We start from the raw sequence: 23515 nt of genomic DNA on the forward strand, positions 1-23515 counted from the left end.
AAACAATAGAAGAAGGGGAGAAAATTGGAGGCAAGGGTAGGTGAAGAATATGTGATCATTTCAATTACCCATACTTTGGCTTACTTAATATTTCTTTACCTGCTGTAATGAAACAATAGCATCTTCTGTCCTCTCCATTTTGCTGTACACCTTTGCAAGGAGAACCTGGTAATGGGTATCTTCCATCAGAGAAGACAAGTCATTTACTGTGAAAACAGAAAGGGGTATAATTTGACACAGATAGACAGGGATGAGGTGCTAGGTTGGGAAGGATTACAAAAGGAGCAAAGCCACCAGGAAACTTCATAGAAGTGTTAGGGAAGATGTCCAACATCCAACTGAAAGCAATCCATTTAATTTGAACTGATCAAAAACGAGGTGACCAACACATCAAATTCTCTCCACCTTTTCACCAGCAACTTTTCATAGGGTCATTTAGAGCCAGAGTAGTATGGAGCCAAAGGAGCATCAAGAACAGGATGCTGAATTTAGTGGACAGTGGTTTGATTTTTTCCCACTCTTTCTTCAAAATTTACATCCTAGGCAGGATAAAAGGCTATGACAATCATACACATACACTGTACACAATGAGATACCACACAAAGAATAAAAAGTAAATTGTCTGCGTATGCTTTTGTCAGCCCATTTAAAAATCAGTTTTCAAGTTACCAGTCATCAAGACCTAAATCAAGAGATCAACTCCAACCCATATTTCTGTTTCCATGCAGCAATTCCTGGTTTCCTGAAAACTCATGCCATTTGTGGCTTAGTTCCAGCACAGTTTCTAAAGGCAGCACTGACTGGTGTAGAATTTGTTTAAACCTGTGCATTGCAAGAGGATATAGCAGAAGGAGACTGGCCATTGAAATGGAACTTAAGTTGTTACGCTGACATTATGATTGGGATTGATCTTAAGATCCCATGAATGGAACCCTAAGACCCCATGAGTGGAGTTCCACTTAAAGAAACCGTGTTCCTGGTGCTTACTAACAGAAAAGGAAGGCGATTTTCACCCATGTCCCCTTCCCCTGCAGCACAGTGCCCCTGAAAATCTGCTCAGGAGGGTTTGGGGACCCCTCCAGCATGGAACATGACACTGGGGGAGGGGGAAGTCAGAAAAATGGCCGTACCCCCTTCCATTAAATGGGATCCTCCAATCAATGAAAGCCTCTTCCATTCACAGGTGGCCTTTTTTCCATGTACAGAAAGGCATCTTTGGATACAACCCATTATTATTTAGGGATTTGTACCTGGGTCTCCAAAGTCTTAGCCCAACATTCTTACCCGGGGGTGTCAAATATCAGCCCTGCAGGCCACGTTTAGCCCACCTGGGTTCCCCAGATGGCCACATTCTCCTGGCTCCACCCCTTTCTCTGACCACTGATCATCTGGTGGTTTCTTGGGCGCTGTGCATTTTTCTCCTATCCTAAAAGCTTGCAATGTCTCTTCTAAGGCTTAGTTACTGGCAGTATGAGCTTTAAGCTACAATATGCTGGCATTCCAATTATGGAATGATCTCCCCGATGAGGCCTGCTATATTTTTGGCGCCAGGTTAAGACCTTTTTCTTCTCCCAGGCATTTGGCAGCATATGACAAGTTTCAGTTGATCCTGGATTGTCTTATGGTTATGGTTGTTTGTTTGAGACTGCTTGTTTGAAGTTGTTTTAGATATACGTTCTCTTGTGTATATTTTCTGTTCATGTGTTTTTATGTAAATGGCTTCTAATCTCTGTATACCGTATTTTTAATGTTTTCAATCTTTGTAAACCGCCCACAGAGCTTTGGCTATTGGGTGGTATAGAAATGTAATAAATTATTATTGTTGTTGTTGGAATTTTGACCCTACCCCTCTTGCCTTTGCCCCCCACCCCCACTGGGATACGGCCCCCAAGAGCTTCTCCAAAACTGAATTTGGCCCTTGAGCTGAAAGAGGTTCCTCACCCCTGCTCTAACTGCTACACTAATTCACAATTTCTCTCTTCCCTTCAGCATCTGGTGAATGCCTTCTGGTGTAGGTTACTCCTAGAAGGAAACTGCTGCAGAGATGTGCAAAAATGAAAGCAAGGATAAGGGAAGTCCACCCCAGCTTCATGTGCTGCTTTTGCTACAATGGGAAGAAGAAACGAGGCTTCTGGATTGCTCCCTAATCTGCTGAAATGTGGCTGAATATACATGCGTGGGTGTGCAAGTGAGAGGCAGAACTTAAATGCCAGTACCTGCACAAGACTGATGCTATTCTAGCAACATGAACAAAAAACCCAAACCCACCAGATTTCAGAATGTTCTTGCTTTATATTATAAGCACTACTATGAAACACATTCAAGGAGCAAACTGAATCGACAGGCTAATTTAAATTCCTCATTAATTTCTGGAAGCGTTTGGCAGTCTGTCATACCCTGTGTACCCAGACTGTGACTTTTTTTAAAAAAGGAGCAAATTCAATCAGTACCTACCAGACTCATGATCTAAAACTTGACGAAGGACTTTTTCTGCTCTGTCATACTGGTTCAGTTTCAGCAATAGCTCTGCCAGGTCGTAACAGAGGAAATTCTGCTGCCCACTTTTCAGAGCAGCTTCATAATAACTGATTGCCTAAAAAAACAAACACATCACCCTATCTAAAAGATATTTGACATATCTGAAGTAACAGCAAAAGATAAAAAATGGAAGAGTGCTTGAGTCACAAAGACTCAATTATGTTTGCATACCCTAAGACACTTTTAGAATCTCTTAAATACTGAATGAATAGCTATCTCTTGCATAGATTAACAGATAAAGGATCAGGAAAAAGTTCATAGGCAGTCTCACCTAGTGGTGGTGGGGAAATGTGCAATTCTGCTTTGTCGCTAAAGTGCTTTAGTGAGATTAGGAATAGTTCCCAGTCTCACTGAAACACTATAGTGCTTTATCTCAAACACACATGTACCCCCCCCACAAACACACAACTGGGGGAGGCTGCCTATGAACTTTTCCCCGATCCTACAGACTTCCAAGGTTTTTGATGGTGGATCAGGTTCCTCCCAAGTAGGGAAGGCTGTGTGTCAAGTGTGGTCCCAATCCTCCAAACCTTCAAGGTTTTACAGCCACCACCCCCTTTTTGGTGCACATGGGATTTTCACTCCTTAGTGAATGATTCCCCCCCCCCCCATAACCAGTGCTGAAATAGACAATTTCAGACGTTTCCATTATACAGAGAACACCTGCGAGGAGCAGAGTGGCAGTGATCTGAATAGCTCTTGCTGTACAACTCTGTAGGCGAGCAAAATAACCCACAGTGTCCAACAGACGACATGATAACCCACAGTGAGTTAAATAACTGCTACTTCAGACTGTGGGTTATCAGAGTGGGTTATTTTGGCCCAATAAGGCATTATGGATTAAAAAATTCCCAACAGACGACATGATAACCCATGATGGGTTAAATAAGTCATTGTGTCTTATTTAACCCATCGTGGGTTATCGTGTCGTCCGAACCCAGTCAAAAAGTACTAACCACAGAATTAGAGTGTTCTTTTTGTTACATCCATATTTTGTTCTGATCACAGTTCAAGGGATTTTAATAAATATTATAGCAGGAGTGGGCAGTAGGTAGGTTGGAATCTACTGGCAAATCTCTGGGTGATTTGCAGTAGATCAGCAAGGGTTTCCCAATTGTCTAACAACAGCAACAATTAAAAAGCTTTTACCTATATTAGGTTGCGGAAACAGGTCCTGATCACAAACTCTTAGGCTGCGCATCTGCTCAGAGGCACGCTGTTCCTTAATTTTTTATATCCCCTTGCCTAAGCTACTATTTTGCATCTGGCTCCAGTCCATGGGTCTCAGGATTCTAATAAAAGACATAGGATAGTATCCAGTGGTGTTACAGGCTTGGCATGAATGCTGTTGTGCTAGTGTAAACCAATACTAATGCAACGTCATTAGCACTTGCTAGCGCAAAGGGGAAAGTGGCTATTTGCTGCCAAAAGTGCACTGCTAGCACTAATGACATTGCACTAGTGTTGGTTTATGCTAGCACAATGTCATTAGTGCTATGACACCATTGGATACTACCCATTGCACATCCTATGGCAAAATGGGGGATTGTTAGACTTTATTACTGTTTGAGCTCAATAAAGTTTGGGTTCAACAGATTACACACAGACTCACACACTTAAGAACATAAGAAGAGCCATGCTGGATCAGACCAAGGGTCCATCTAGTCCAGCATTCTGTTCACACAGCGGCCAACCAGCTGTCAACTGGGAACCCACAAGCAGGGCATGAGCACAACAGCACCCTCCCACCCATGTTTCCCAGCAACTGATATATCTAGGCTCACTGCCCTAGTACTGAAGGTAGCCATCAAGACTAGTAGCCGTTGATAGGCTTTTCCTCCAGGAATTTGTCCAACCCCCTTTTAAAGCCATCCAAATTGGTGGCCACTACCACACCCCGTGGTAGCGAAATAAATTTAGAGGAATATGAAGTGTTATGTTGGTTTTTATGAAGGAAGAAGGCAAATATATTGCTCTTATTGGCTGTGGCGATGACAGAACAAACTTCTTTCCTGAGATGGGATTGGACAGCAGCGTTCTGTAGGCAGTTGTCAGTTGAAGAGCAGTTATAACGGGTGGACACTGAGGTTCAAAGGAAGAAGAAATGGGAAATTTTTGCGCGTTCTGATTTATTTACTTGACTTCATGACCATGATAAACGATGTTAGTTATTTAAAAGGAAAATTAAAATATTGTTACATATCCACCATGGATGGATACATAACAACATTGGATGAAATACTGGATGAAGTCAGTTGGATGAAGTCAGTTAGAGCGGGCAGCTTTCGCAGCAGCAACAAGCTTAGTATTCTTGAGGATACAAGGCAACAGAAAAAAATTCCTCAAGTAGTGCACTTGATACCAGCAATAAACCTCTCACTCCCACAGGGTGAAGTGTCATAGATCCCTCAAGCCTAAAATCTGCCCACCCCTGTATTACACATATGCACATATACAACTTTCACACAAGGGCACACATGGGGGGGGGGGGGAGCTGCAACATAGTGTTTCTGTGTATTCACTGAATTACATTATTGATCCTACCTCTACCACTGGACTCGATATCCCAGCACTATACTCTACAACTGTGGGTTAAAGGATTGCTACACTGTTGGCCCCAAACCTGAGGTGTACAGCACAGGAAGGGGAAGAGTTCTAACTCTCCCTCCCTGTGTGGTATGAGAACATTTTGAGGAAAATAGTTGCCAGGGGATATGTGCCTGACAGCATCCCTCAATCCCCATTTCCTCTACCTCCAGCATCTTTTAAGCTGTTAGGTGGCCTGTGCCCCTTCGCAACTTTAATAGTCCTTGGTGGGGCTTAGTTTAGATCAGAGGAAGCACATTTCTGCCTGATCTTCCCCAAAGGGACTTTTGATCAGGCTGCCCTCTTCACAACTTAGCGGTTGAAAAGATTCTGGAGGGAGAGGGCACTGAGGTTGGGAGATGCTGGGTGTGCCCCTGGCGTACAAAAACATCTCCCTCCTTCCTGGCTGGCCTCGTTTCACTGCTGAAGTGGTCAGCATGATTTACTTTTAGATGGACTGATCCAAGTGCTAACAAACAGTATTTTTGTATAGGTATCCTTAAGTAATGAAAATCATGTGTGTCAGGGGAGGGGGAAAGAACTCGGAATTTCAAAGCAAAATATTTAAAATACTTCATACCAGTAGTTCTTTTTCTTCTTCTTTGGATTGAGGAAGGGCATATTAACATTCACAACCCTAGGCTTTTCTATTGGGTAAATTAAATTTTTCTGGAAGTGTCACAAGAATGATCATATTGGCATGTGTCCTAGGAAGCAAATGGGTGAAATACAAGCCATTCATCCCTAGAAAGCAGCTTTCCCCAACCTGGTGCCCTTCAGAGGGGCTGGACTACAATTTCCATCATCCCCAGCCAACACATGCAATTCTGGCTGGGGAGGACAGGGCTTGCAGTCCAGCCCCTCTGAAGGACACCAGGTTGGGAAGGCCGGTATAAATTCTTCATACGATACCTTTGCATAGTTGTGAGTCTTCACTAGAGCGTTCCCAATTTTACGAGCCAGTGCTCCATCTCTAGGATTCTTCTTCAAAGCCTGTTCATAAACCTCTATGGCTTCTTCCGGCTGGAACAGTAACACGTAAAGTCAAGGAATTCTTAAAGGTAATATATATTACGATAAGATAATATAACATATCACCAGACAACGCTTGGAAGACCTGAAATTACTCTGTATAAATTTACCGGTGCTGGAAACAAGTAATACCACTAGTGCTTTAACGAAACTGTGACCGAACTCAGCAGATCAGTCACTTCCAGGCAGGGAGTCAAACTGAACCTGAGCGAACAAGTTATGAACACTTTGTTCGTTCTCTAATCATAACCTCCCACTGTTGCAGATGCTTACCTCCTGGATATTCATGTATGCATCACCAAGCAGAAGAAAGGTGTGAGAACTTGGCAGTTTCTCCACCAGGTCTCTATGAAGAAGACAAAAAAAATAGTGTAGCAAAGTAGTGCCAGCAATTTGTTTGCTGCTGGTGCGGTAAGGTGGGTCTTGGAGCCCATGTTGCACCAGTGGACTTGGGACTTCCATCCACACAACAGCACTTCCCCATCCTCTCCTCCCCCCTGCAGCCCCCTCGCAAATCTGCTCTGGAGGGGTGCATGCAGGGGGCTGCAGGGGGTGGGAGGGAAAAGCTGTTTCAACAACAGTGTCCCTTCGGTGGGTAGAACAACACTATTGGATACAGCCCTAGCTTTCTAGGACCACATTTTTTATTATTTTATAGAGCAGTGGCAAACATTTGCTTTTTGCCTTTGGAAACTTCAATTTAGCAAGATAAAGAAGGCTTGTGTTCTAGAGGAAGAAAATTAAGATGAGTCGTTATCCTGGAAATCTTAGTTTTAATTAAGATACGTAAATCTAAGATACGTTATCTGCATGCAGCTTGCTTTCTTGTTGACACTAGTGCTACAACAGCTCAATGTCATGGAAGACACTGGGCTGGTTTGGACGTAACACTAAATCATAGTTTAGCGTTAGAAGAACATACCTAGCCTCTCCCTTCCTCCCATGCTTGCACACTCCTCTTTCTTTCCCTGGTGAAGCTATGAGGAGATGTTTGGAAGCTTTTGTTTCTGTTTTTGATGAACCATAGACTTGCCATATCATTTGAATGCAGACAAACTATGGTTAATCTTAACTATGGTTAGTTGAAACAAGTCAACTTCAAACCATAGTTTATGAAGCTGACTTGTTTTCACAAACAATAGTTAAGATTAACTCCAGTTTAAGGTTCAGACAACATGGCAAGCTGCAGTTAATCAAAAATGGAAGTGGAAGCCTCAGGCCAGGAGGAGAAAGGAAGGGGAGCACACCAGTCCAGGGGGTGATTAGACTGATTCTTGTAATGCTAAACCATGCCTTAGCAGTACATCCAAATGCAGCCACATTTACTAAAGAATCATTTAGAAGAGAAATGGGTCCATCGTTAATCAACAGTGCCAATAGGGATCAGAAAAAACAGCTGTAAGGCTGGAAACCAAAGTAAAAAAAGAAATAGCTGCACCAATTGAATTCCCAATGCGTTTCAACACGTGGTCTTTATCAAGGGAAAAACTCTTGGAGATTCTTTTGGAGGATCCCCTCTCCCTTGCTTCTTCCAAAGAAGACTGAAAAGTATTCTGCCTTTCAAGGCATATGTATACAAGGCAAGCTGCAGTTAATAAAAAATGGAAGTGGAAGTTTTAGGTGAGGAAGAGAAAGGAATATGTTATACAAGCCAATGTTAGTGTAACTAGAAAAAAGTGCTTGGGACTGGGCTGAATTGAGAAGAGTAAGCTTGACTCCGAGTGGCTGCTGGGGTTATCAGGGCGGAAGACACCCTAATGTCCCCATTTGAGGAGTCAACCCCTTAACAAAGACATGAATCTGAGATTTTTATCATGACTCAGGGCTATTTAAGAAATTGTTTCCTGATGTGTCTATTTTTGTTTGCATTTATCAATGGAAAGCAGGTATCTCAATATGAACAGCTTCTTGCATATCAATTTACAATGCGTTTTAGTGAAGCAATATATCTTTGCAAGAAAGGAGTCTGATGTTGTGTTATACGTTTGGTAATAAGCTCTTACCTATAACAGCTTGCATATAGCTTCTTATCTTTCCTGTACTCCAGATAGATCTCTGCCATTTTTCCTTTGGCTTGAACATAGTAAGTCTGCTCTGGTGTTATATTTCTGAGCATAGTCAAAGCAGCTTCCACATCTCCTTGCACAAGAGCGAGGTCTGCATTAGCAATCATGACTTTGAGCTCTTCAGGGGTGCCAGAAAATTCATTGATAGCATCTTGGAGGACTTTAATGGCTTCATGCTTCAAAAATATAAATTATATTATCAAATGTAGACATCTGTGCCTAAATGATTCCTGTAGAACTGTCGTTCTCAAACCCGGTTCTTCCAGGGAGCCCTTTCCACATCAATGTATCTGTCGAGAAATCCCTGCGCAGTGTAGAAGACATTATGGAGGCCTCATCTAGGGTGCACAGTCAATTCACACACAGCGCTAGCCGGACTTATTAGATCTCATCAGCACTGTGCATGAACTGGGTGTACACCCTAAAACACGCCCAATACATTCCTGCAGCTCTGCATTGCAAGGGAAGATTGATAGCAGTGAACAAGCTGTCGTTCATCTGCTTGCTCCCCGCATGATTTAGTAAATCAGGGTCCTACATCACGCAGGGAGCCTACACGAGTAGAAAAGGCTTCCTGCTGCAGAAGTGATCTCTCCAACTCATGGAGGGCAACAGGGAGGTGGAGCCAGCATCTTCATCCTCGCTCTCCTCGCTTGCACCTCGATGAAACACAGAAGTAGAGCACTCAAACAGGGCTAATGAGGAACCCACAAGGGGAGCTTGCAAGGAAGCCAGCAAGATTCCCTGGAACACATTTTGAAAAGCACTGCTGTAAGACCCCTATCAAAATCTGTGATAATTAAGAGAGGATCAAATGCAATGTGCTCCCCACTTCATTTAAAAAAAAGGGGGGGGAGCAGTTGTGTTTTATTCCAAATCTTTTAGAACTGCACCCCCTAAATCTTTGTTCTAGCATGGACCACTGTTTTGGTTTGCTTGCCTTTTGCAGACCACCCCATTTTCTTATGTTATGAAAACAGCATCTACTGTCCAAAAGGGTGCCATCATGAAGGGGACTGCTTGAAAGGCTTCCAAATTAAACTCTGATGTTCTATTCCTTAAATGTAGATTCCTTCTGCACTCCAATGCATCTCGACTCAACCCACAGGCATTTTAGGTTAGTACATGCTACGTGTCACTGAGACATTGAACAGGTAAGATACTATGGAGGACTGACTTCCCAGTGCAAACCTAGCAGCACATACCAAGCAATGTCTCTCCTTTCCTATTCCCTGATCACTCAGTACAGTCATATGGGAATGCAGAAGGAGCTGAGTTCCTCATGGCTCTAGAAAAGGCGTTGCATATTTCCATATATTTTCACTGAGGTTTTGCAGACCACTTGAAAGTACACCACAGACCAAAATGTAAGAGTCACTGCTTTAAAAATAATCAGCATGGCAAAGGCAGCTGCATGTTATCATTTCTGTGATTCTTTTATTGGTTTCCCAAGGTCAACCTTCACCAATACAAATTAAGAGAGAGTATGGAGAAACCTTCCACCCTCTTCGAAACGGTTGTGTTCGGATGTCACACTAAACAATGGTTTAGCCCAGCCTTCCCCAACCTGAGGCCCTTCAGATGTTTTGGACTAGCACTCCCAGCATTCCTGATCATTGGCCATGCTGGCTAGGACTGATGGGAACTGAAGGCCAAAACATCTGGGGTGCACCAGGTTGGGGAAGGCTGCTTTAGCAAGATGTCAGTGAGTCTCAGCTACCCTAAAGCTTGTGTGCTTCCTCCTCCCCTCCCCTCCTCTTGAGCAGCCAGGAGGAATTTGGACACTTTTGCTTCCACTTCTGATTAACCACAGCTTGCAATGTAGTCCAAACCCAGCAAACAATGGTTGATCTTAACTGTGGTTAGTTTCGAATAAGCCAACTTCAACCTGTGATTTATGAAGCTGGCTTCTTTTGAAAACAACTACAGTTAAGATCAACCACAGTTTGCTGGGTTTAGATGACACAAAAAGCTGTGATTAATCAAAAGTGGAAGTGAAAGCTTCTGAACTCCTCCTGGCCATGCGAGAAGAGAAGGGAGCTCGCAAGAAAGGGGAGCACCTAGGCTCATTTACATTTCACTACACTGTAGTTTAGCATGATGTCCAAATGCAGCACAGCTGTCACTGCTAGCAGGATGATCCACAAATCCTTCGTCATCTGTGAAGTATCTAAAAGTATCTAAAAGTTCGCAAATGACATTGAAAGATGTCAGTTTTGCATGTGCATTCATAATCTTGTCATACCTGTTCACCATTCAAACGGTGAGCATTTACCAATTCTAGATAGACAGACACACGGTCACTTCCATCAATTTCAATCCTCTTTGTTTTTGATTTTGAGGAAGATGCAGCTCTTCTCATCCCTGGCAAATTCATTGCCATCTGCAACGTTTTAACGGCTTCTGCTATTTCACCCATCTTTATTTGGGCTTGAGCTTTTATTAAGTGGTATACAGGATGCTCCCGAACCTAATGAAGAATAAATAATCAGTAACTATGTTCTGTACTGTCTTCCAAAAAGAAAAAAAGTTAAAAAAAATTACATTAAATCATCTTCATCTGTGATAATTATGCACATTGCTTTCAGCATTTACCAAACATGCTACAGAATACCTAAACTTTATCACAGGGCATCAGAGGCCCCTCTTTCCAGGCATTCAAACATCTTTTTGTAATTTTAAAAAAAATATTATTGTATTTACTTCCTGCCTTGTTTTAGGGAGCAGAGGATAGTGTAGATAGGGATCCTATGTAGTTCCCCATCCAGACATGGACCAGATACAGACCTGCTTAGCTACATCAAGATTGCTGCATTGTGTGCATTTAGACTGTGCCCTGGACCAACCTATAGTAAAGAGTCTCCTATCAATTCTAACATGCATTGCTGAACCGATGACTTTGATAAAATCAAACAGTATATCCCAAACACCCAAAACCTCTCCATGGAGAGACTCACACTCTTTCACATACTGAAATGACAGAGAAATAAAGGAAGAAGAAACAGCAAGTTGGGCAAGGATGGAGAAAGGCCAAGGGAAACTCAACATGGTCCCAAGCTGCAGAACTTTCTAGGACAATTTGCTACCTTGCTTCAAACACTTAATCTTTGTTCACACTGCTATGTAAGATCAAGTCAGGGGAGATGGCTCCAATATTCCAATTCCTCAGTACAACCAGCTTAGTGACCAATGTGGCTCTATAAATCCAATTCTTATGCCTTTAACTGTTGCCCCTGTCACCAGCCAGAGGCCTAACAGACACTGGGAGGATGCACTCTCTCCCTGCCAGGAAGAACATTGGCAAGGGAAGATCAGCCTGGTCTGAACGGGATGGAAATGGCTGCTAATATGACTTGCCTATTTTCTGGCATGGTCAAATTGATCTCCATCTTCCCCCTTTTTACTTACACTCCCCTTCCTTCCTGATCATTGGCCATGTTGTCTTGGGCTTATGGGAATTATAGTCTAAAATATCTGGAGGGCACCAGGTTGCTCCCCCTGGTCTAAAAGATAAGGCACCAGGTTGCCTACCCCTGTTTTAGCCTGTATGCCTGAGGGCAAGGCTTGTGCTATATTTAACTAATGTAGGCACTCTAGAAATAATAATACAACTGAGTTGTAGGCCTTTTCTCTGTCTAAACATGTATAGGATTGCACCCTTAATCACATGCAGCGGACTAACTGAGCACTCTGAAAGCATGTGTGAAGGATCTGCACTGCAGCAGCAAGTTATGATGGCTCAGGCCAGACGTATCAGTGTCCTCTAGGTTCTAAATAGGGTTTCCTGCTGGACAAGACACTGCCCCATAGTCAATGACAAAGTACAGACATCAACCAGCAATGTTCCTAGAATTGAGCGTAGAATTGAGACTGCAAGGCATCTTAACGAAGAAATCAGTTCCATAACAGAAAGAATGCGTGGGCAGAAATAGAGATAGCTCCAGGGCCAGATTTAGTAGGCAGCAGATGCTGCAGACAGATAAATTGCCATTCAGTGCCAGGCAGGAAGTGGAAATTTTCCTTTAGCTTTGCAAAGGGATCGACTTGCCCTGTTTCCTAAGGGAAAGGGACTGCAGGGATATCTAATGCTCAAAAACTCTAGCTGTCTATAGAGCCAGGCCTCCTGAGTTGCAATCATGGTCGTAAAGAAGGCTAAACAAGGGTAAAGCGTGGACAATTCCTAAGTCTGAAACCCTATGCTGGCTTCCAAGATTCCCTTTTTCAAGTAAGAGGTCTTTGATAAAAGGCTAAATATCTTCTTATTCCACGAGGATGTTTGATGTCTTGACAATTTGCAATCACATCTGCAGCCAAAATATTATAATAATTCTGGCAACAAGTTTAAATGCCAGTCAAGTGTGCGATGAAAATAAAGAGCTTCAGTATCCTAGGCTAGAGATTTTCCAATCCAATTTACCTCAAAGTTGTAGCTTAGGCAGAGTTCCAGAGACTGAGAACAGAGCTTGAAGTTGTTTTGCAACAAATAAACTTGAGCCATAAGGAGATGAGCATCTGCGTATGAAGGATTCTTTTCCAAACAGTGCTGCAGGATACTTTGGGATGCTTCAGGGTTACCTGATCAGGTTAAACAAACAAAACATATACATTAGACAAGATATATCTGAAACCTGAAATCATTACAAATGCCCCGTTCATAGGTTATTAATGTGTTATCCAAACCTGGACACTCTGGTTCACATGCAACAACAACCCAGAGTATGGGTTGAGTATGGATTGTCATTGAATCATGGGTTGTCGTTACATGTGAACCCTGCACTATGGTTTAACTATGGGTTATTAACCACGAACAACCCAGGAGGAGAATCCATGGGTTAATGCAGCCGTGATGTGTGTCTGACCCTCTTGGTTGTTCATGGTTAACAAACCATGGTGTGTAAGCGTGGCTGGGTTTGCACATCACAACAACCCAAAATTCAATAACCTATTGGTTGAATAAACCATGGGTTATCATTATGTGTGAACCAGGTCTATAACTCTTTCCCCACTCCCCACCCCAAGCAGCCCAATAATTGAGGGTCTTCAGTTTATTAAGCACTGGAATTTTTGATATTTCAAAAATTCAAGAAGCAATGAAATATAATACAAGAAACAGATCAATACAAATTACTGGCTGTATGTTATTGCTTGGCTGAGAAGGAATTTTAGGAATCACAGAGTATAATTTCAAAGAACGAAACATGCTTCGAATACAAAGCATTGGCTCAAAATTAGACATTACCTGCCAAATATTTCACCTTCGCAATTAAAAAGGCAGCTTGCAGGAGACCAGGGACAGTTTTTACCACGGTTTCAAGGACAGATGCACAAGGTTTCAGAAGTGGTGAAGGAGGCTGTCCTGGACCTGCAGGCTAGAGATAAAACACACTTATGGAGAAACTGATTTAATGAAACCTTTATTTATTACACTGAGAAAGAAGAGGCAGTTAAAAAAAAATGATGAAACACACATCTGAGCTGAGAAGTGAAATTCTGTGTGCATTTTCAACAAACGAAGTCCTGTTCAGTGGATCACATTTAAATTGTGCGCATTTCTCCCTGAAATATACTTTTTTCTGTGCATGTTTTGAGCAGAGAAAAGCAACACAAAAATTGGAGAAATGCACAATACAATGGAAAACTGCACTCCACCCTGCATGTTAGTCTGGGAAGTGAAAATTAGGTTGGCTGACTTAAAAATGTGGACCAAACAAAATGCTCCAGTATTCCTAGTTCAGAAAATAAAGGAATATTTGATTTCTTAAGAGCAAAACGAAACTCTTAAGCAGAAGAACAGGGTCAACATGACTATTTCACACTGAACCCTGTTCATATTCACGTCAATAAATGAAGCATTTTATAAGAACAGATAGCATATCAAATTGGCATTATGAGAATTTTCTAAAATGTATTTAACACTGGGGTCTCCAGCATAGTGCCCATCAGCACCAATGTAGCTGTGGACACCTTTTGGTACTTCCCAGCCTTTTTTAATTTTTTTAATTTTAAATATCTTACGGTTTTTTCAAAGAAGTTTTTAATTTTATTTCTTAAGGTATTTTTTTAAAATTAACTGGCAAGCTGCAAAGTGAAGTACTGCCCTCCAGCACCATCTTTGTTTGGGTTCAAAAGACTGGGTTTGTTATTTTGGAGAACACCTCACATCTGCCTTGTACTTAGGCTCTTAGGCAAGCTATTTTTCTTTTAGTCTAATCAGTTCGCCTTCTTGGAAATGAGTGATCTGTGGCCAGGCATGCCCACCATGGCAGTCATTTTATGAATGGGTAAGCACCTCAATGGCAGCCATTTTGTGATGGGGAGCTGTAATGAGGTTACTTCACTGCTCACTCCTAATACTAGACAGTGCTTAGAAACTTAGTGATTCTTCCTAAAGTTATCCTCCCTTCCACGTGAAACCATTTTGAGCACAGAATTTAAAACCAAGTCATAGTAAATGGTCCTCATTTTAGAAGGACAAGAGTTTGAGTGCCTTACCTGTGCTGGGCAAAAATTGAGATATTCCTTAATAATTTCTATCAAAAAGTCAGGATTTAATTTTTCAAAATATTCTACACCAAGAGGTAAACCTTGCAAAGAAGAAAAATGTGTATCAAGTACATCATTCAACAAAGTAATAACTTCTTCTTGTCTTTTATGTTTCTTCATAGCCAACACTGCTCGTAAGTAAGATAGCTCCTAAAAAACAAATAGAAAATTACAATTCAGCGAGGCTTATCATTACCTTGTCCCTGTTGTTAATTGAAAAGTTTTCATCAGGACACTAGGTCCTAACTCAAAGGACCTGATTTGCAGCACATTCCCTGGTAGGATGGCTATGTGTCCTACTTTAAAGAAGACAGTCTTCTATTCCAATGGCTGCCAGAGGACAGGCCTCTATTTGAAGGCCTGTCTGGTCCATGTCCGGTTGAAAGTTAAAGAATCGTAAGAAGCTGGGAGAGCAGAGGCCTTGAAGCTGCCCATAACCATTTAGCGCCTGAACAGCAGATGAGCAGGGAGGCACACAGATTACCTGGTCACAGTATTCCCCACTATGATGAAATACACCATATTTCTATTTAAGCTACAATAATTCTACGTTTGTATCTATACATATAGATGTATATGTTTGTATCTATACATATAGATAATCTTATAGAATCATAGGGCTGGAAGGGGCCTACAAGAACATCAAGTCCAACCCCCTGCTCAATGCAGGAAGCCTGATTCCCAGGCAGTCTCCCATCCAAGCACTAACCAGGGCTGACTCTGCTTAGCTTCCGAGATCAGACGAGATCGGGTGCATCCAACCCTATCAATTAGCATACGCATTTTCCCCCCACATTGATTCCCCGTTTTGTCCTCTTTTTTGGTGATGCTTGTCCTCAGTTTTGGAGATGTGTAAGTGGCCACCCTGTTCCCTGGCGTGGATGTCGCTCTTTTAAGACAATAAAACTCCTTTTTACATCCTCGATTGTGTACTTAATGAACTCTTGTGAATTACCAGATCAGTACTTTTGTTCCAGAAGCTGGTTTAGGGAGCAATCCAGGGAGCTGAGGAGCCAAAGGGTGCTGCAGACCTCCTTATCTGCAGGTGGAGAGGGAGGTCTACTGACAGAGTTCTCCCACAGTGTGGTGGAGGAAAGTGCCACCAGTGGTTGGACCATGCATCTGCAGGATCCTAAGCCCCTTGTTGCCCCAACGCACCCCGGACACAGGCCCAGAGCTACTTCAGTCTTGGAGCAAGTGAATCAGGTTTCCTCCCACAGGAGCAAACGTGACTGGGGGCGGAGTGGGGGGGAGGTTAAAGTGGGAAGCAAATGCAGCTTCTCCTCCCCCTCCCACCCTGGCTGCAGCAAGCTGGTGGGGCTTTGGATGCGGCACAGCAATCGCCACAGAGTCTCCCCCTGCACAGGACTGCCCTGTTCAAAATGTATTATATACCAGTACATTTCAGTCAAGTATGCCAACAAGACTTCCTTCAAAAAGCATCCCTTGCCTTGAAACTCAAGAACTGAACACTGCAACGAGCCAAAAAGCAAAATGAGAGCCATTGGTGGGGAATCCTCTGTCCGCATAAATATTCTAGCACCAGAATGGCAGTGCCAATCAGACTAAAATCGAAGCACTTTGGGAAAGGGTCGTTCTCTCACCGCTGATTTCCCGATAGACTGTTGGATTTCATTCAAGAACTCCAGCTGCTGCTCCACATCGTCCAACTTGCCTTCCATTAGCTGGCTCCGGATAATTCCTGTAATGCAAAGTCATCTCATTCCAGCGTTATCCTACAAAGACTATTCAGAGTTTAGCGTTCCTTCCCCATTAAATCAGACTTCACAGACTAGAACAGGAGGAGGGAACATGTTTCCTAGCAAGGGCCACATTCCCTCAGTGGTAATCGGTCAGGGGCTAGATGCTGATGGTGGGCGGGAATGAAACCAGCAGTGGGCAAGACCCTCCTCTTTTCCCCTTCTCTCTTTCGGTGACCCTCTTCTCGCTCACTCTCTTCCCCTTCTTCCTGCCCACTCAGTTGGCTGCTGGGGGAGGGACAAGCCACTCTTGCGAGATGTCTGGACTGATCACTTGCAGAGGGCTTCCAAAATTATCCTGAAGGCTGCAGGTTGCCCTCACTTGGACCAGACTAGAGAAATATAATGGAGACTCAAAAACAGGGTGGTGGTGGTGGTGGTAGAAAGCAAGCTGATGATAACTTAGGCTTTAAAAAATTTTAAGGTAATAACACAGGTTACTTGCAGTAATAAACTTATTCAGAGGAAAAAAGGTAAACTAAGTTTTTCGTGCTCTAGAAAGCACAAGTATATTTCAAGCCATACCAGTTAGTGCAGGAACACTCGTCTCATCAAGAGCCATGGCAGTCTTGTACCATTTTACAGCCTCCTTTATTTTCCCTTGCAAAATCATCTGGTAGCCAAGTTCAGTAGCAATATCTGCATCATGAGAGGCCAAGCTGAATGCTCTTTCTACCAAAGTCTGCGTTTGCTGAAGGATGAGTGGACTGCGGCCACACTAGAGTTAAAAACTGTTCTCAGCATGAATCGTTCAGATTTGAAATCAACAGGCTCACAATACTTCTTTAAAAAGTCTTATCGGAAGCAGCCACTAATTGAAAACATTAAAACACAGGTACTATCACAACTTACATAATTATCTAAAGAACGTTCCTTGCATATTCGATGTACCCCAGAGCGAAAATCCAGTTTGCAAGCTCTGTGGGCAAAGCTGCACAGCCACTGAATCCAGAGTCAAGGCCAGTGCACAACTTCCTTGCTTCCAGCCACTTTCCCCCCCTCCATCCCTGACAGCTCCCTTGCTCATGGCAAACATGTCACCTCACCCGTCTGCCATCAGCACAACCTCCACTTACATATGCCACCACTCAGCTCAAAGTTTTGCTCAGGGTGAACCGAGTCAGGCGAGCCAGTTGTCACAAGCAGGCAGCCGCCACAGACAAAGGGATGGAAAACCGCCGCAACAAAGCGGCTATGAGACAGGGGGGAAATATACGTACTGTTCATTTTTCATCACAGTCAAAACTTACTTCATGCTTTGATGTACGTTTTGAAGAAAGGTTTCACAGTTACCACTTAACCTTTCATTCAAAAAGAAAAACCAACCAATCGAAACCAGTTGCATATCTATCTGAGTAATTTGGCACAGATTTAAGTATGCCTTGATTCTAATAAAAGGATTTAGGGGCGCTCAGCTGTGTATGGGATTAGGCCCGAAGGGCACAAGTCAAAACCCAGCACAGACAGGGGCTTGCCATTCTAAGATGGAAAAAGCTACCATCGTGTACAGGGAATGCTTACCTGCTCATCACTGAAGGCACATATACATGAGAGCCATTGGATCATAGTCACGGACAGCAATTTTTAGAAATGTACACTTACTGTTCTGCTAAAAACCAATGCTGTTTTCCAGAAGAGCCGAGGATTATGTGGTTCCAACTTATCCAATGCACTAATCAGATCTGCCAACTTTGATGATGCCTTGGGGTGGGGGATGGGGAGAAGCAGAACACCGACCTTAGTATCTGTGCATTTTGAGAACGATTATTTTGTATGAATCCACAAAACTAGAATTTAGCATTATTTGCATAAGCAGGAATGAGCCATGCTCCCCCTTCCCCTCTTTTTCTCCCTGAAAGCGACTGGGAGGCAGAATAAACAAAAATGTAGTTTCACTTTTGCAGATTCCTGCTAAATCAAGCAGTTTGCTAAACAAACTGGAAAAACAATTGAGAGTTTGAGGTTGGTTTGTTTAGCAACTGATTACAGCAGCCTCCCCATCCTAGCGCCCTCCAGATTTGCTGGTCTACAGCCTCATCATCCCCAGCCAGGATGGTGATGGGAGCTGTAGTACAGCACATCTGGAGAGTGGCATGTTGGGGAGGCGGGACTATAGTTTCTTTTAAACCAAAATTCCTGGTTCACGTTTTATGACAAGCCAGGGATCTGCTAAAGTGAAACTAAATTCTGGATTTATTCTTCCTCCTAGGTGCACGGGAAGAGGGAGTGCTCGAGTCCAGCGCTTTACATGGGCACATTCCTGGTTGTGCATGTAACAGCAAATCCTGGCTTAGCATTATGTGCAAATCAGATCAGTATAGTCTTATGGCAACACCCAAATTTCACGTGGACCTGCAAGAATTTAATAATGTATGCCAAATTGTACCATAATATATAAATGCTTAATGACAATCCACTTCTGAAGGAGCAACAGTAGAAAATATCCTTTTAAATAAAACATCCAAGAGCTGCATGATAAATAGACTCCACCTTTTGGGGACAATGCTTCGTACAAAGACACTGTGGCTTGCAGAAGTAAACTTTACCACCACAAGAACTGTATATTTTGTATCAGGTCTAGTGAATATCTCTTAATTGTGCAACATGGGTTAAGCAATGACTGGCTACATGCCAATTACTACAATCAAAAGAAATCCTTCTCTGAAGTAACCACATTTTTGTTTAAAGTATCCTTCCCCTTTCTGCATGCATTTAAAGATGTTTCTGTCCAAACACTACCAAAAGCTGAAGAGTTAAAATCTATTATCACTACATTCTCCATTGACTTTTCTAGAACCAGAATTATCCTATAGCTGTTTATTATTGGTGTTAGAATCTGACCCTTCAAAGACTGCATTTAATTTCTCTTTAACTGTATTCCAACTAGAAAATGAAGTAAAAATGCAACTTCAAAAACAAAAACCTCCCTGGAAAATATTAGTCCTTAGGTGCTATCAGAAGAAGGGCTCCAGCACTACTAATTAGAAGGCACTGACCCAGTTCGCATGTTGTAACGAACTACGGTTAGCAAAGCATGGACCGTTGAAAAGACTAAGATAAGTGGGAGTGAGCATGTGTGCTGGTTCCTGCCCACCCGCCTGCTCCCACTGAGATAAACAATCCAGGGATGCTCTGTTCTTGGCTGCTTCCAACTCTGGGCTGTTGGAACCACGGGTTCCAATTCTGGGTTGTCTGCCTCCCAAGAACCCAGAGTTCCGGGTTCAGCGTCACAATAAACAACCCAGGGTCAGCACGTCCTTGGGTTGTTTATCTCAGCAGGAGTGGGGAGGTAGGAACCAATACACCCACTTGCTCCCGCTCGTCTTTTTAACAACCCACCATTTGTTAGCCGTGGGTTGTTATGACGTGTGAACCAGGGCACTGTGCAACTATTCTGTACTGAAAAATGAAAACGAAGGAAGAACTGGTGGGGGGAAAAGGGAGGGTTATTAGTAGAAGATGACGACTGGACCCCAATAACATTCCATGAACAAAGCAGGGTGATGGTGCCATAAAAGCCTTGTCTGGAAGCACCCCTTGGTACCAAAGAACCATACAGTCTCCAAGAGAATTTCAGCCTGTGTTTCTTGAACTCCAGCAATGCTATTCTCAACTGCTCTCTTGTTGCCACATGGCAAATCGTATTTGAATCTGAGGGGAGTTTTGGAAACACTTTGTGATACGGCACGAGGGTCTGCTGGCTCTCGTGCCGTATTGCAAAAAATATTGCACTAGGTATTCAGAAGCCCTTGGGCCAGCCTAAAGTAGACCTTTGGATCCTGGCCCAGGATTGTACTTAGCAAAAAGGTCCCCTTTATTTTTATGCCAAAATGTGCTCATTATGGTATCTATCATGGGCTGAAGTGTTCATTAAAAGACAGTCTAGTAGAGACTTACAAATATCACTAGTTTAAATTTTAAATGTATTTCTTAAGTATGAAGTTCATGTGATTGAAATATACATAACTTTTCCAAATAAGAGAAAATCTAGGGCTCCAGTCCCATCTGGAAGTAAGTTCAACTGAAGTTCACAAGCCTTACTTCTGAACAGACATATACAGGACTTTGCTGTCAGTGAAATTATTGTCTGCATTTGCTGGCAAATACATTATTTTACAGGGCAGAACTACCTAAAATGACAAACTATGCTTTGCACTGATTCATAGTAATCATATGCAAAACTATATTTAATAATAACCAACGCAAAGCAAGCCTCAATGTAAAATTAAATACCAAAGACCCACCTCAGGTATATTTCCTTCCCTACACAAATGGTGAACAGCTTCCATTTTTATAGCTTCCAAGTTAAGAGCATCTTTCTGCAGCAACCTGAAACAAAATAAGCCGTTATTAAAACACTTTGTCTTCTTTTAGGACAAAGCGCTGTTCATCTTAACAAGAGCTATGTCTTCATGACACAACGGATGATTAAAAGCTTTCGTGTAAGAAGAGAGCCAACTTTCAAATTAATTTGGAGTTTTCTGGAAATGTTTCGTTTTCTAACGTACCATGAACAAGGCCAGATGACTGCATGATAAAAGTTTCATCCGGAAGCACCCATGGACCTGGTCTGGATGTCACAGCAAGCCAAGGTTCCAGGGAATCCTGACTTATCAGGATCGAGTAAGTATGCTGCCCAATCACTTCCACTTGGCCCCTCCTGCCACTGGAAGAAGCTGACAAACCAGACTCACATCAATCGTTTGTTTATCGTGACATCCAAACATGGGATTCTGGCTTCTCCCTCTCGCTCTCTCTCTGTCTCTCGAACAACCCACAGTCATAAGCCATGGTTCACTGCTAACTTATGACTCTAGCTTGTTTGGGGAGAGACAAGTCAGAATCCCCAGTTCAAACATCGCGATAAACAAACCAGGGAGGAGAGTCATGGTTTGTTTAGCCACTCCTGCTTGCAGGAGAAGCCAACTGGGAGTGATCGGGCAGGATGCATCAATACGCTGCTGAAGCCTGATACCCCAGGATTCTCCGGAACCTTTACTTACTGTGACATTCACTGTCTTGCGAAAGAATCTTAATGCGTTTTGCAGCAGCAGGCCTGCTTGTCAGGATGGGCCAAACCAAGGACAGCAGCATTTAAGGTAATCTAATTTTCAAAAATGACTCAAAATCCTTCAGTTCCGTGAGATAGATGGGAAGATGCTCTGATGTCTTTGTTTCAACGCAAAAGAAAATGATCAGAGACAGTTTTCTTTTTCCTACACTGTCAGTAAGCAAGTCTTCAACAGACAGATATGCAAGAAGTATCACCAGTCTCTCTTGTTAACCAGGATTGCTAACAAATAGTTTTAGCTGTGTTTGATCCACCCAGGCTTTCCATCTCATGATTTGTTATTAGAAAAAGTTGTTGTCAACCATTTGCGAACCATCATAAAACAGAAGTATTTCCACCTTGCCCGTTTAATGATCAGATTAATTATGATGTGAAACTGGAAAAATTAGCAGCTCTGATTTATTCAAAAAGAGAACACAATCAATATAGAAAACAACTGTTGGCTTTGGGCTCTGGCCAACTTCACTAGCTATCAACATGTACATTTCCAACAATTCTGAAGTGATTGCTGGAAAAAGTGAGTTCTATGGGCATCAAGCTGCTGACTAGCGAAATCAAGATGGGGATGGGGATGGGGGCGGGGGTGGGGATACTAGGGGATACTAAAAAAATGGTACCATCCTCTTTTATACCCATGTCTATTGAAAAAAACTTGCAGCTCAGATGCAACAGGATTTTTAATTAATCTAAACAAGAGCAATTAAGTATACTCCACCTGTGTGCAGTCTCTGTTGCCTGTTCCCAGTCTTGCAAAGCCAGCTGTAGCTTCATTTTCTTTATAAAAGCAGGAAGGAAGTGTGGGAAATTGGCTATTATTTGATTCACAATCTCCAAGGCTCCTGAGTAATTCTGGCGCACTTCAAAATATTGTGCCTAACAAAAGATGAAGTAACCACTTAATCATTTTCCTTGCTGAGGGAGCAGCCACATTTTCAAGTGGAAAAGAAACATCTTCTACAGAACACAACAATAAACAGCATTATTCCAGCCTCAAATATATGAAAATATACTTCAGAAAATGTATCTGGAGAAATAAGTTAAAAGCAGGTGTTTAGCAGTGCCTCTTTAACAGAAGTGATTGAAGAATTGCTGTTACAACTTACTGCTTGGAAATAATGAAGAAAGAGACATTTGGTGAAGTCCCCTAAAAAGGAGAATGACTCTCAGGGACACACTAAGGGCAGTCTGGCAAGGGAGACAGTCAAATACACTTGCCTACTGCCAGAACAGCTGAGAACTGCCACATGTCAGGGGAAGATTCAATAGTTTAACATTTTGGGGAGGGTGTTTCCTCATTGTTTTCTTTCTCTCACACATTCTTCCTTTCCCTTATAAATGTAAGCATCATAAACGTCCATCGATCCAAGATAAATGTCCAAAATAAACAACACAGCAAAGGGGAGACCAACCTGGCCCCTCTATCAGCCAGAGAAGGAACAGCTGCAGGGAGCTTATTTTCACCGTTTCCTGTCAGAAAGAACACCTATAAAAACTTTGAAATTAAGAACTGATGACTGTGTTTTGGTTTTTTTCCTCTTCCCTTCCAATCCCTTTTCCTTTTGTGTTGTGTCTTTTAGACTGTAAGCCTGAGGGCATGGGTTCTTTCATTATTAATCTTTGTAAGCTGTGCTGGGAGCATTTTTTGGCTGAAGAGCAGGGTAAAAATGCTGTAAATAAATAAATATGATAGTTTGAAACTACAACACAGCCAGAATTTTCTGCCATACTTTCTGGTTTTGGATGGTACATACTGCCTTACTGGGCATCTTCCACTAAATGGCACTAATTGTTCATCAATTTGTAACATTTTTATATAGCATAAAGCATTTTGGGAGAGTCTTGCAATTAGGATAAAAATGACTCCAAAAGCAGAATCAGTAAGTATTGCTCCTCATGAACTTGGCAAAGCTATGGTGAGA

The 23515-nt window shown here is 42.5% G+C and overlaps 1 protein-coding gene across 5 annotated transcripts in view; it reads right to left on the reverse strand.

The window, feature by feature from the left end:
• Nucleotides 1-23515, reverse strand: part of TTC21B (tetratricopeptide repeat domain 21B) — a 54961-nt gene that overhangs the window by 16303 nt on the left and 15143 nt on the right. For all 5 annotated transcript variants that reach the window (XM_084812017.1, XM_084812046.1, XM_084812008.1 and 2 more), the window contains 14 exons: nt 22312-22469; nt 20770-20854; nt 18128-18226; nt 17051-17243; nt 16370-16467; nt 14715-14915; nt 13462-13591; nt 12640-12797; nt 10468-10692; nt 8160-8398; nt 6430-6502; nt 6037-6147; nt 2455-2593; nt 100-206 (listed from right to left, as the gene is read on the reverse strand). In XM_084812017.1, coding sequence (XP_084668143.1) covers nt 100-206; nt 2455-2593; nt 6037-6147; nt 6430-6502; nt 8160-8398; nt 10468-10692; nt 12640-12797; nt 13462-13591; nt 14715-14915; nt 16370-16467; nt 17051-17243; nt 18128-18226; nt 20770-20854; nt 22312-22469 — 2016 coding nt within the window. The remainder of the gene's footprint in view (nt 1-99; nt 207-2454; nt 2594-6036; nt 6148-6429; nt 6503-8159; nt 8399-10467; nt 10693-12639; nt 12798-13461; nt 13592-14714; nt 14916-16369; nt 16468-17050; nt 17244-18127; nt 18227-20769; nt 20855-22311; nt 22470-23515) is intronic.

This window comes from Heloderma suspectum, chromosome 1 (assembly GCF_057233095.1).
Source record: "Heloderma suspectum isolate Gila_16-S chromosome 1, 16-S_ref, whole genome shotgun sequence".
Lineage (NCBI taxonomy): Eukaryota > Metazoa > Chordata > Lepidosauria > Squamata > Helodermatidae > Heloderma > Heloderma suspectum.